The sequence below is a fragment of the Struthio camelus genome, chromosome 13 (genome assembly GCF_040807025.1).
Source record: "Struthio camelus isolate bStrCam1 chromosome 13, bStrCam1.hap1, whole genome shotgun sequence".
Classification (NCBI taxonomy): Eukaryota; Metazoa; Chordata; class Aves; order Struthioniformes; family Struthionidae; genus Struthio; species Struthio camelus.
This window is the reverse complement of record NC_090954.1, coordinates 19082184-19095836: the sequence shown is the minus strand read 5'-3', so window position 1 is coordinate 19095836 and position 13653 is coordinate 19082184. Positions and strand designations below refer to the sequence as shown.

General features: G+C 37.2%; 1 protein-coding gene across 2 annotated transcripts in view; it reads right to left on the bottom strand.

The window, feature by feature from the left end:
* DOCK2 (dedicator of cytokinesis 2) overlaps positions 1 to 13653 on the bottom strand; it is a 224275-nt gene that overhangs the window by 31041 nt on the left and 179581 nt on the right. For both annotated transcript variants that reach the window (XM_068959212.1, XM_068959214.1), the window contains 7 exons: positions 11046 to 11131; positions 8277 to 8433; positions 6536 to 6576; positions 5094 to 5184; positions 3932 to 4051; positions 2067 to 2156; positions 608 to 712 (listed from right to left, as the gene is read on the bottom strand). In XM_068959212.1, the coding sequence (XP_068815313.1) occupies positions 608 to 712; positions 2067 to 2156; positions 3932 to 4051; positions 5094 to 5184; positions 6536 to 6576; positions 8277 to 8433; positions 11046 to 11131 (690 nt within the window). The remainder of the gene's footprint in view (positions 1 to 607; positions 713 to 2066; positions 2157 to 3931; positions 4052 to 5093; positions 5185 to 6535; positions 6577 to 8276; positions 8434 to 11045; positions 11132 to 13653) is intronic.

Genomic DNA, 13653 nt, shown 5'->3' with positions numbered 1-13653 from the left:
CTGTATTGTATTCTTCCCTCCTGCAGTTACCTACTATTTGTCACAGCTAAAGACACAGTGTCGGTCTATAGAGTGCACTGGTCTAACCAAACCAAAATGCACTGCTTCTGTGCTCTTAATGTATTTCAACTGTAGCTGAGAGGCAACAGAACTGGAAGCTCTTGTCAGTTCATGACGAGGTCCACCGAAAATTTCAAGCTCTTAAGTGAAGCAGATTTGCAGACTTAATTTGAACTCCATTTAGTTAGCAGCATTCTATCAGTTTTTAATACTCTTTTTGGGGAAACATCTGAGAGAAACATACCATAGCAACTGTCCAAACCAAATACTGCTGCATGCTGCTCTCATGTATTATCTTTAATGCTGGACATGTCTCCTAATTTACATAATCAACATCAAGAAAAAGAATCAACTTAAACTCACCTGAAAACGTGTCATGCATATTCTTACAAGTAACAATTCAACTTATGATTACAATACTGCAGCACTGCAGAAGTAAATTGAAGCTAGTTTTCTCCAGAGACTCATTTGATTAGTATTGGGCACTAGTATTTTTAGAAGCATACCTAAATAGATTTAAAAAAATAAAGAATCTACACAGCTTTACCCTTAGAAATGTGGGGAATCCTTGGCCATAATATCCAACAGCAAAATAGTCTGGTTTAGGCCTTAGAATTTTCATGATGTTTTCATAGAACTTCGCTTGTTGAATCTGAAAGTGAAATCAACCACGATTACTACTTTTTTTTCATTTATTTTTACTTCTGCAGTAGTATATATTGTGCTAAGGGAATCAGACTATACTATCAATTGCTAACAACAGCTTTCAATTATAAGTTGGTAAGCTACAGCAATAACCAGTTAACATGGACATGACACGCTGCTGGGATATGTTAAATACTGTTTACATTTGTATGCAAATATAAGACATAAATAAATGTCTATGGCTTCCAGTTCAATTACTTGACCACAGAACCAGGCTTACCTTTTTTTCCTTTTCACACTGGTAAATTAAAAAAATCTGCAAGCACTGAAGACATACTTTGCAAGAATTTATATCTGCTACTTCAGTGTAACAGACAAAGCTCAAGATTTTGCTCTAGCATCATACTAAGCAGATAAGCCATGCAGAGGTCTTAGAACAATGTATTGCATAAAAAAATTAAGTGGCATTTAGCTTTATTATTTTTAATTTGTTTCCTGCATTGTACTTACAAGTTGTGTAACCCTGAAACTTAAACAGAATTGGCAAATACACTGTCTTCACTTTTCAATTTCTGATAAATCCAGCACTGATTGGGAGAGTCAGAAGCTTTCTTTATGCACTAACTAGTTCAAGAACATCACGTTTTTATTCCCAGGTTTTCCTGGTGGATACTCAGGGATATCTGTTGCGTGAGCCCTAACCATTCAGTAAAGATTATGCAAGTGAAGAAAGAGGGGGGGGAAAAAAAGGGAGGGTATTTTTTTTTCTTTTTTGGATTACTTCATTTTTAAAGAAAACAAATAATAGAATTGTTATACAATCTGCCTTAAAAATATTTGGTCCCTCCAGCCTTTGGATCTAGTTCTAATTCCTTGTGATGTATTCCTTCCCCAGGCCCTGATGGGGGCAGAATTTTTCAGGCTTGTCAAGACTTGAGTTTCTAAAATTTAAAGAAAAATTGCAGGGAAAAATGCAGTCAGGTCCTTTTTTCTAAGCAGCGCATAAAGCAGTACAAAGGCCTAAAAGCCTGTTCCATCTCTTTTATTCATAACCTTTAAATTACACAAAGTGAGAACAGGTTTATCTGATCTATAGAAGTTTCAAGACATTGTAGTAATCAAATGATGATGCATCTTCTAATAATCAGTTCTTTATTAATTTATATTTTACTACTGGAATCTTGTGATACAAAACAGCAAAGGTCAAAACTACTTCTTCCACAAAATGAATTTAAAAAAAAAATTGCAGACAACAAGCTCATAAGCAGCCTCAAAGCCTCTCTACCTATCAATCGTTTGACAGCTCAAAACTATTCATTTCTGTGACTGAAATACTTTTGAAGGTATGTATATATTCTTACCAGATTTTGGCTTAAAAGTTCATAGTCAAAAACTTCCTTTTCATATTGCTCTGCAAGTTCCTTACATAAAGATATGGCTTCTTCCCACATCTGCAACGTAACCACATATTCAAAAAGTAAATCCGGTGCCAACAAATAAGTCTTTAAGGCATCACTGTTTAACTACAGTTATATTGATTATGCTATCTTTAAATTGAAGTCATTTACTAAGTGTACATTTAAAATGGAGGACCCAAGGCAATCATAAACTTCTGGAAAGCAGATTAAAGTACAGAATAAGTGTGTTTTATTGTTCATTATAGGAAGGAACAAGTAAACCTTTTTCATACTTACAATAACGTTACCAAAAGATCACCTAATCTTTCATAAACAATAAACAACAACAGTAAACAGTACATACTATTTAGTACATACTCCAAGCACAGGAACAGTGCATCAGGGCACTGACAGCTACCTCCCTTGAAAACAAACACACTCCATTTTACAAGAAATTCTGAAGCATACATACTCATACCTAGTCTTGCATAGGAGAACTCTCCTAGTCAGCTACAAAATTGCAAGGCTTAGATTTAAATTACCACTTGCCCAAAGTAGCAGCTTATTTCTTTCTACATAATATAATAGCTACCTCTGAAAAATCATTGTAAAGAATTACAGAACTGCCTTGGAAAGACTAGGACAGTTTTTTCTCATCTGCTGAAGGTACTTATTGTATGCAGCACAAAAGTGGTCTTAAAACAAGAAGAAACTTCCTCTCCTGAAGAAATTTCTCAAATTCTGCCAGTCTTCTCCCCTGTTCAGAACAAAGGAGACAAAACGGCCTAATCTTCTACTGACACAAGGTCACTGCTGGTCACATGCACTGTGACTGTTTTTACACCGTGCTATACACCTGTAGGCCAGGTAGTTCTGAGTCAGAGAGTGGCATTCAGCTGCCTGCAAACCTCCTCTGCTGCATCTGAGCAGAGCCTGAATGTCAGGTAGAATAGAAATCATCATGATTTGATTATTCTTATACTATAGGTGAGCTACTTCAGATACCAACAAAAAACCTGTATTGTTTTAAACAGCACTACATTTTGCTGCACAGTAACAGGTCTGTGCTGAAGTACTATAAACTTCCTACCTTCTGAGCTACGGGGCCGCCTGAGTGGGGGTTTTATGCCTTCGTTTTGTAAGAAGCAGTAATGAATGGCCTTCACCCTTCATACCTCCAGTTACAGCTGAACAAGACATAATGAGTTAAAGGCCTTACTGGATCATAATTATTGTCTAACACTGCAAATCGTTTTCTCGCTTTCTAGTACTTTGTTTTAGTTCTAAAAAGTTCAGCTCTACTATCACTGTAGTGACAGACAGCTTTAATAACAGATTCCAAAAAAAAATGCTGACATAAAACCAGATACGGATCAGCAAACTACTACATTTAAGTTTGAGATACAATTCTCAGACTCCTCTGAAACAAACGTATAGGTCCATTTTCAATTGTCTGTGTTTCTGGGGAGACAATAACTGAATGCAACCTGTATAGTCCATATTCCTTTTCTAAAAAAGGAAAGTACATTCAACATTTGCTATTACTTTATTACAGCCTGAACTGACAGAGATGCATGTGTCCAGGATACACATTAGTCTCTTCCTTTGTAAATGTGCTTATTGAAAGAACATGTTTATATAGAACAGATGTACCCTGTGAATAAGCCTTCATGACACAATTTTTACTTGACCCACATTTCAAAGATGATTTCCTACACAATAATCACACAAATGCTTTCTGCAGAGAATACTCATTAAATGCTGCTATAGAGAGTAACACAGTAAGAAGAGATTGGAGGGGAAGGCGGGGAATGACCCTACAACCCTACCTTTCCCTTATCAAAGTATTCTATAATCTTCTCATACAAATTCTCTTTCAAGTGTCGATGAGTCTGCGAACACTGGAACTCTGTTGACATGACCTGGGGTGCGCACTGTTCATCTGACCACTGAGGATAAAAACACATTTAAAAAAGTCATTTTTTGGAGTCCAAAACACTTCCACCCCCCCGCAAAATAACCTGGGTTGCGCTGAGTGTTTTTTTCCCAGCTTTTTACCCACCACAGACAACGGGAAAGGCATTGTGAAAGCTTTCAGCAGCTCTTGAAAAGCCTCTGTATTTCATGTGAGAACCACAACCAGATACCATATTTTTAAATAATGTCCCCCTGACACTTTTGATAAAAATTTATGGGAGACAACTGGTAGATTTTATATCAGTGCTGTCATTTTGAATAATTATTTTGAATTTCTGTATTAAAAATATAAGTGCATAATATTATCTTTGCCTAGTCCAAGATACATCCTTCCTACTTTTGTATAAGTCAAAATTAAGTTTAATCAAAATAGCACTGTGAAAGGCCAATGTTGATGCTTCTGCATAAAAATAAATTCCACAAGAAATTTCAAAATTTGTTCAAAAATATTTAATGTTGAATTCTCCCTTGAAACGGAAATGCATCTTACTGACCATTTCAATTAATAACATCAGTTACCATGACAAAAAATATTAGTTGTCATGGAGTAAATACCATCTATGAAAAAAGCAAGCATACTTGGGCAGCATGATCCCTATAATGTTAAATGAAAAGTGAGATGTTCCCTGGTAATCGCTGGAAAACTAGTGTTTAATTTTGGTCAGTGTTTTATTTAGGATAGCAAGAAAAGAGCAAATTCAGCACAAGCAAGTTAAATGGCTTCAGAGGTTGCACACTATATTCTCACTATTAAGTAAAACTATTCTTGCTACAATATTTAGTTTTACCAATGGCCTTGAATCACTTACTGAAAATACAGCATACCTTCCCTATAATTAATCATAACCCACCAGTTTTTTTTGTTTGTTTGTTTGTTTTTTTAACTAGAAACTTGAATACTCCTAAGAAAAATAACTAATATGCAGTAAATCAAAGATTAAAGACAACCACTTTATTTATAAAATTAAAAATTGTAAAAATTTATCTATCTATTCAGTTTTAGGAAAATCTGACCTTCAAGAGCCATGTATGGAGCAGAAGGGTATATGCAGCTTCTGTATAATTCTCACAATCTAAATGAAGATCTCGCAATTTATACAAATATCTAATAGAGGAGAAAACAAGAATTAGTCTAGGTATAGACATGACTAGAATGCTAAGTGTCAGAAATGATCTAGATAAACTCTCTTTAATGGAAACGTCAAAGATGTCATGCAGTCACTACCCACAGAGTCTTCAGAGATACTGTGTGAGTGAGGTTAAAGCATTGTTCATTTGTTCAGATTTTTCTGTTCTCTTTCCGTACTGAAACATCTTGCATAAGTGGAGGGAAAAGAGCTAAGTTCCTTCTACCAACTGCTGTTAACCCCACCTTGAAGAGGAAGAGGAAGGACAACTTCTCCAACTCAAGGTGCAAGTCAGACCTCCGATTCCAGTGGCTCGTTCCTAAAATTAGCTGCTTCTCACTGTAGCATTTTCTACTGAATGTAAATACTTGCAAACACAGCAGATAACACAAGGTAAAGGAAAAAGGAAAATACTGGTCCAGAAAGACAAAGGAGACCTCTGTACAACTTCGCAAGGTGGTAGGGGCACAAGAGCTGCTCTAAGTTATGTATTGCCAGAGTTCTCCCTGATTCCTCGGGCAGCATTACTGTCACCAGTGCAGCCATAGCTCATCGCATGACTGAAGCCACCTCTCTTCCAGCAGTGCAGAGACAAAGGTGGGATGGCCCAGCGCATATCCTCTTGCACGCACCAGAGGTTTTGACACAGGGACTCCAGTGTATGTTGCTGAAGCAGTTCGAGACGTTACCGCACCCAGCTGTTAACCCTACTGAAACGATTCTCCCTCAGCAGCATCAGCAGAGGGAGTATCACCTGCACCCGGCCACTCAGCACAGAGCTCCAGGCTTAGCTCCCAACTGCTCTCAGCGCTCTTCTCAGCTAGGACTCTGGCCTGTGCACTGCAGGGGCTGAGGCACAGATACTTCTGCTGATTTTGTACAAGGACAGGAGAGCAGGGAACAGCGAGCTCTTGGACAGAAAGATTTTTTCATATGAAAAATCCTTGCAGACAATATAAGGCCATGTCACATCAAAAAAATCTGTCAGTATAGCCACAGCTCTTCAGGAAAAGTGCTTTAGTAGTAATGCAACATTCCAGGTAGCGTTGCATGTTTAAAGACACTTTGTAGACTGCACAATTCTACAAAACTATGAATGGTTTCTCTGCCACTCTAAATGCATGATATACTCTCCAACAAACCTCAAGTCTAGCAAACAGCAGTTTAAAAATATAAATGAAGCCAGGGCTACAACATAGTCACTGTGGATGGTAAACTACCATGGAGTAACAGAAATTCAAGTAGCATGTTTAAAAAAAAAAAAAAAAAAAAAAGATTCATAAGCATTATTGCCCTCTCCAAAACAGACCAATAGAGCAACTGCCATACCTGATATACATCCCTTCGCGGTTAATGTCTTTGTAGAAATTCTAGGGACAGAAACATTATTTAAATGTTATTTTCTAACCTCTCTTATTAAAACACTTACAAGATAAAAATATTTATGCTGAGATTTTGCTTCTCTTTTCAGTTGTATTCAACCAGCCAGGTCACTAAAAAACCCATAATTCTGTATTTGGACACATTTTTCAATTAAAAATTTAAAGCTGAAATTATGCATATCATTTTAAGGTATACATTATTTACAAACCTTCTCAAGTTTAGACCTGGTACTATTTGCTTTTTCAATTAATATTTTAATTAGTTATTAAGTAAGTGTTTTTATACTTGCATAGTAAACATCTTAATTCGCTAAAGAAATCATTTGTCACAGTTTTTCTTTTGGAAAGGAGGAAAATACACTTATCCGAGGGTATTAACACAAGATACTACATGCTCTGGCTATAGTTGCTGGCTACAAAAGAGGTTGGCATTGACTGAAGTTGATACATCTAACGTTGTCATGCAATATCTTTAAGGGCGTCCAACTCACGAATAAAACCCATTTTCGTCACCATAACACTTTTGCACGTGTATGAGTTGCTAATGCTGTGCAAAACATAAGAGCTGCATTCTTAAGAGTTGCAAAAATTTATGCCACATTGTGCAGTGATAACTGAGGAACACAGTACGAATGCGACACGTCCTCATCATGTTCTCTTTCCTATCTTTGCAGTTGACTAAAGTTCCTTTTCTGCTGAGAGGAATTTCCTGGTGAGGAAGTCAGTAAACCATATAATATCCTCATTACAGAAGAGTAATAGAAAAAGATGGGGTGGCCTATAAATGTATTAGACTCACATCTCCGCCTCACCTTACTGCAAGTGAATCTTGCAAGCGTTTTCCCCGATTTAGATCGCAGAACGGGTGAGTTGCTAACACAGCAAGTGGATTACTTTACTCCGGCAAAAGGCAACTGTGCCGTTCGGTCTACCAAAACGTAAAGGTATCTGAGTAGTGGACTTCATTATTTAACCACAGAATCCAAGTGGATAACAAACATCACAGGCAAAACCAAAGAACTGAGTGGACGACCCAAAGCTGTTGCTTTCAGCTTTATGCATACATTTCCTGCATATCTGACATTGCTGGGAAGGCATGGAAACTGCCTGGGCACCTGATGGGAAGGAATATGCAGGAGAAAGACTGATCTACACAATGTGTTTCACAGTTGGTACAGGTTGAAACTAAGCTCGGAGAAATGCAATATAAATATATTAAAAAATATATTTCTCAAGTTTTATTGAAAAGTGTGTGTGTGCACGTATGTGTATGTGAGAAAGAAAGGAGGCAGGAGGGAAGGAATTAGTAAACTGCAAAAATATTTTCATTTTTCCCCTAGACTTATCAGAGTGAAATTTAAGAGTCAGTGGGTATTCCTCTACTATGCATGTAATGTAATGAGATCAGCACACTACCTTCACATGGGTTAGCTCCTTGCTTGGAAGAGCAGATTAGACACTATTTACCTGTTTGCAGTACCTGAGCTAACTTAAATACCTCTACTTCGCAAGACAACAAGGGAAGTGCTGAAAAGTACAAAAAAACAGGTAAAAATCTCTTGACTCAGGGTTTAAATCACTATTGAGCACTGCAAATCACTCCCGCAGGAAGACGTGCTCTCATCTTTCGTAAAGAGATTCTGAAGGCCTTCCCCGTTCTCACCCAGGGATTACAACAGAGAACGTACCAGTAAGTTCACAGTGCAGCTCATGCGATTGTCCTTGCTTTCGTCATTCATCACTGTTCGGTAATCCAGCAGCTTCTCCAAGAGGCCTTTAACCAGGTTGACAAAACTTTCAACCAAGTTAAAAATATCAGGATACTGACATGCACACTCCCTAAGACTGCAAACACAGAAAACAAAATGATTTTACAGTGCTTCCAGAATTAGTGTCCCATCAGTGGGCACTCTGTTTGGACCTGGAGGCAAGGTACTGTATCACAACGCTAAAACAACTACGGAACACGCTGGAAATTTGCTTTGTGGGTTGGTAATTTAGACATCCAAAAAAATAGATGGGAAATAAATCTAGGCAAAAAAATGAAATATTTATTCTTCTTGTCTGAAAATAACTGCAAATTCAAGAGAATACACGCCTGTTTTTAAAACAAAGTCAAACTGAATCCGTGGTGCAACATGAATATGAACTCAAGTCTCTGGAGCCTCATGCTACTGCAATACAGGTTAGACCTTTCTTTCCTCTGTTACCAGGCAACATAAAACGCAACAATTATTTCCTTCTCTTTGTAAGTTACATTTCAGTAGAAAGTTATAAGCTAAACTAAAATTTTAAAATCACAAAAAAGACATGTTCTGAAAAGACTTTACCACATCAGTTCGCCTTTAAGAAATAAGCAAAACCAAATGACAATCTTTCTGTGGACTCAGAAAACGCAGTTAGTCCTCTTTTGATAAAAAGATGGTAAAGTGAGTTTTAAACATTATCAGCATTTTCCCGGCTACATCAGCAAAATATCAGCAGATGCTATTTCCAGATAGTGCTGAAGTGATTTAGGAGCAGAAGCTTCACGTTGCTCATAGCTTTGTTTTCCAGGCTGAGATGTTTAAATGTATGAAATGATTACTAGCATCTCATTAAATATTATTTTCTTTCTTTGTTTAAAAGACAGTTTCACCTTAGGATTCTCATCTCGCACTGGGCTTCCCTGGTATTGCCTAGGAGAGCATTCAGTAGCACAGGCCGCTGTAACCCCGCTGTGGTGCACACTAACATACAGGACTACAGACAACTGCAAGGGAGTGCTTAAACCTCTGCTCACCCTGTTTGGTGTAGCAGGTGCGAGGAAGTTCCCAGCAATCAACTTATGTGGGTGAGTGTTGGTCACAGAGGTGAGCACCAAAACACAAGACAGCTATTGACTACTGCTAAGTATCTGCATGCAGGTCACAAGGGGAACTATGCAGGAATGCAGGTAGTTACTGGAAATAAGTTGATGAGAATAAGAGCAAAGGAATAAAGCTGGACTGCAGATTAACTGGGTCTCCATCCAATTGGGATGGGGATTTGCAGGTAGAGGGCTGAAATCTCTGCTTTGGAAGCTGTGACAGTAGGAAGATTTTAAAAAAAAAAAAAAAAAAAAGAGAGAGAAAGAAAGAGAGAGAGAACAAGGTAAGACGCGTCGCCAGCCTCTGCTGCAACTGTCCATTTACCTGCATCATTAAACAACGTTAAGGGTGGAACAGAAAATCTGCAAATGATATGAAATCACATTACCACATTTTTTGGAAATGTAGAGGCCTAGAAGCATCCTGAAGTCTCCCAGAATGTGGGAAAGCATTAAGGGGGTAAAAAAAGATCAGGTCTAAGAGAAAGAAAGGTACTTTACAAAGCAGGAAGGTCAAATACTATGTAGGGTATTTGATGAGATTAATCAAGTACATAAATGAAAGGTGGAGTTTAACTGGATAGGTACCAGTTCTCTAGTAAAATACAAGAGTATGCTGAAAACTGAACACAAGTACTGTTACACAGCTCAAAAAAAGGAAATAATCTTTGAACCTGAATCCCATGAGATGTGAAGGAATCCTTACTCTTCTCTTAACGTTGATAAGGTTTCAGTTTGAATACTCACTCAAGCTTTAAGATAACTTTTTTCAAGATAGATGTAGACTAAGCTGAAATGATCAGTGTCTAGAAAACGTGGCATATGAAAGAAAAAAAAATATTGGGGTTGTTTATCCCAAAGAGAAGACTGAAGGAAACTCGATAACAATATTTAAATTTGTTAACAGCTGCTGCAAAGAGAAAGGGAATAAATAATTCCTTATGCCTTCTACGGATAGAACAAGAAATATTTGGCTTAAACTGAGGCAAGGAAGATTTAGTATAGATGTCTGGAAAAAACTTGCTAGCAGCAAGGAAAGTTAAGCACTGTAATAAATGTCTACTGTGTTTGCTGAATCTCCAATATTAGAGATGATGAACTGTAGTGACAGGTTAGGCAATCATCAAGGTTTAGGCTCTGGAGCAGCGCGATAAGAGACAGCCCTCTACTTCCAGGCCTGCTCTCTGCCATACCAAGAGCTAGTCTGAACATCTCTGTATCACCTCCTAGAGATCTTAAGATTCGCAGCCAAATAGCAAACATTCAAAACTGAAAAATGAGTGCTTTCAGTTTACACAGTCATTACATGCTAGGAAGCAAATGAGACGCTCTTAAAACTTAATCTGTCCTTGCCAGCGTAACAGATTCAATGAATAGTTTTATATTGCACACTGATCCTTTTTCTAAAAAAGAGTATTTGAAAAAGTTTTTGAAGTCTATTTTATCCATTTCAGTTTAAGAATTCTTAGAAATATTTTCATGAGATTGTAGCATGTTACAACATTCTCATCCCAGGACTGTCACCTTACGCAAGTTCAGAGAATAATCTCTAGCAGAATAACGAGATAAAAACAGATCCTGAAGACATTTATTCTAACGCATTACTTACATTGACTCAAACAACTGCATATAGTGTTCATCCCCACGTCCTCCTTCCACCTCATGGTCCAAATTCAAAATGATTTCATTTTCAAACTAAGAAAGAACAAAAAAAATCAAAACATTGAGCAGATAGCTAGAGTTTAAATAAAGTTCAAAATGACATCATAAGAATATCTTGGCATAGCTACATCACACATCCCCAAGGCCTAAATGCTTAAATATATTCCAGTTGAATAACACGCTCCAGACTGACCATCTCTAGATGACTGTTCCTTAGTACAAACTGATAAAATAACCGGAGGACACGGGTTTACAGTGTCTGTGCTATGTGTTTTCATAGAGGACTTCAGATTGAAACGGAATCAATTCCACCCAGATGAAATATAAATGAACAATCCTACAGCATGCAATGCCTTATTTTATTGCTGTTTGTTAGGTCTAGCTATACCTTAACTAGGAAGCAGTGACATATTAACTGTCAAAAGTAGCAAACAAGTGATCCAGAAGTTATGACATAAGTGTTACAACACTGTTTCATTTGGAGTATCAGCATCCTTATTCCTCTACTTGTAAAGGCCAGATAGCCCCTTTTTCTGCTTTCTAACTGAAAAGGAATCTATAGAGCTTGTTTGCATAAAAAGAGAGAAAACCTGTTAAAATTTCTCCAGTGACTCACCGCTTGGAAAACATCCCTAATCAGCCAGCTCTTGAAACTCCAAGGGCTTTTGGTTTTACTTTCATCCCAAACTCAGCCTTCAGAGAAGCATTCCACCCCAGTGTGGGCAGTCGTCCCTCTAACTTCACCAGGTATATATATTCACCAGGTATATATATTCACCAGGTAGCTTTACATAATTAAGCGAGGGAATGATATCTCCAACATTAATAAAACAGCCATTTTCCAAGTTTTCCACATGGGTTAAAAAAAAAAAAACCCTGGAAAATTATGCAAGTCTGCAAAACTGTAATGACTAATGTCTACCTAAATCGTCAACGCCAATAACTTGACATCTTTAAAGCTCCATAAACTCCAGTCAAAATCTGTGGTGAAGTTCAAGGTCAGTAATATACCCTTAATTCTTAAAGAAATGAAAGTACGTGTTAGATTGTATTTTAACCCAGCACTCTGCAAGATCAAACCTTAGTTATATGAAGCCTCTTAAAAACGTTATTGTGTTGCTGCAATATGAATATGCAATTGTAATTTATCATTTCAAAACTTTTGCAATACGTTATACCCAGGAAACTGCTTCGTCATTTTGAAAGGGTTAAGTCAATTTACCATGTTCAAATGAGAACTAGTAATTAGTTCGCAAGGTCTTTACCATATATTATGCAGACTTCATTCAAGTTCAGGAAACGAAAAACGTGGAAATTATAACGCACGCATATGGTTTCTTTTCTCTCTCTCCAAGCGGCTTAAAACATTAAGATTTGTATGTTCAAAAAGCGTCACTGAAAAGTTGATATTTCTTAGCAACAACGGATACACAGAGGGTGAGCGCTTTTTACAATGGAAAATGAAAAATACTAGGGGAAAAGTTAAGAATATACATAAAGTATCTTAAGTCAGTTGGAAATCTACTAGGAAAGGATTTTAAGGAAAATATACTCCCAATAATATTGTCCAGTGTACACAAAGGCATTTTCGATGAAATTACTGCGTAGTGCCTATTATTGCTCTCCAGACATGATCTGAAACAATTCAGAAAAAAAGTGTTCCAAAGAGCTGGTTTTAAAATCAGCTTCCTAAAGATATTAATCTTGGAAAACAGAAAACTAATTAAAATTAATGTGATATAAAAATATTGCACGGCAGGAAAATAATTTAATTCAATAAGCTTAGCAGAAAGAAATCTTAATATTGAAATGCTGCAGGTTTTAAGATGTTTAAAAAACTCTAAGAAGGCAGCTAGTCTATTAGCAAATATTTGAAGCTTAGGGAAAAATAATGTTGCGAAGAAACAGGTATCTTTCTGCACCTGCAGGTTGGAAACAGCACAAATAGAAGTATAGTACCTAAAGGAAAACCCCTTAAAGGCAGAGGCTTTTTTTTTTTTTTTTTTTTTTTTTAAAATCAACCATTCTCTAACTGGAGAATGCTAGCTAAAAAGGGAATACTTTATATCCTCTCTGAACCTCAGCCAGTCTAACATTGTTCTGTGCTCAGCCTTTCCTGAATACCTTCATTGTTCCTAAGCCTGTTCTCTGATAATTTCCTTTGAATCTTCATTCTTTCACATAACTTTTTGGCCTCTTAGATTAAAATTCTAAAATTTATAAAGCTTTCTAAAGTCTCAGAAAACGCCTACGAGAGTTTCCTAGCATTACTACATCCCCACTATCGTTCTTCAGTTTACTTTTCCTACCAATTTTTCAACTGGATGCAGTCTTTCACCCTCTGTTGCACAGCAACTAACTTAACAGGACTTTGTTTCCAAGACTTTTAGTACTGCTGAAAGCCTGCACACCCCTTTTCACTAAGCTTCCCTTCTGTTTGGGTATGGCCTCTGAATGGAAGCAGGACACATGAACGTCCACGTTTTAGTGAAGCTACAGTTGTTCTTTGTTCTAGTCCAGCTATCAGGCAGGATACCAATTTGTAAAGAATCTGC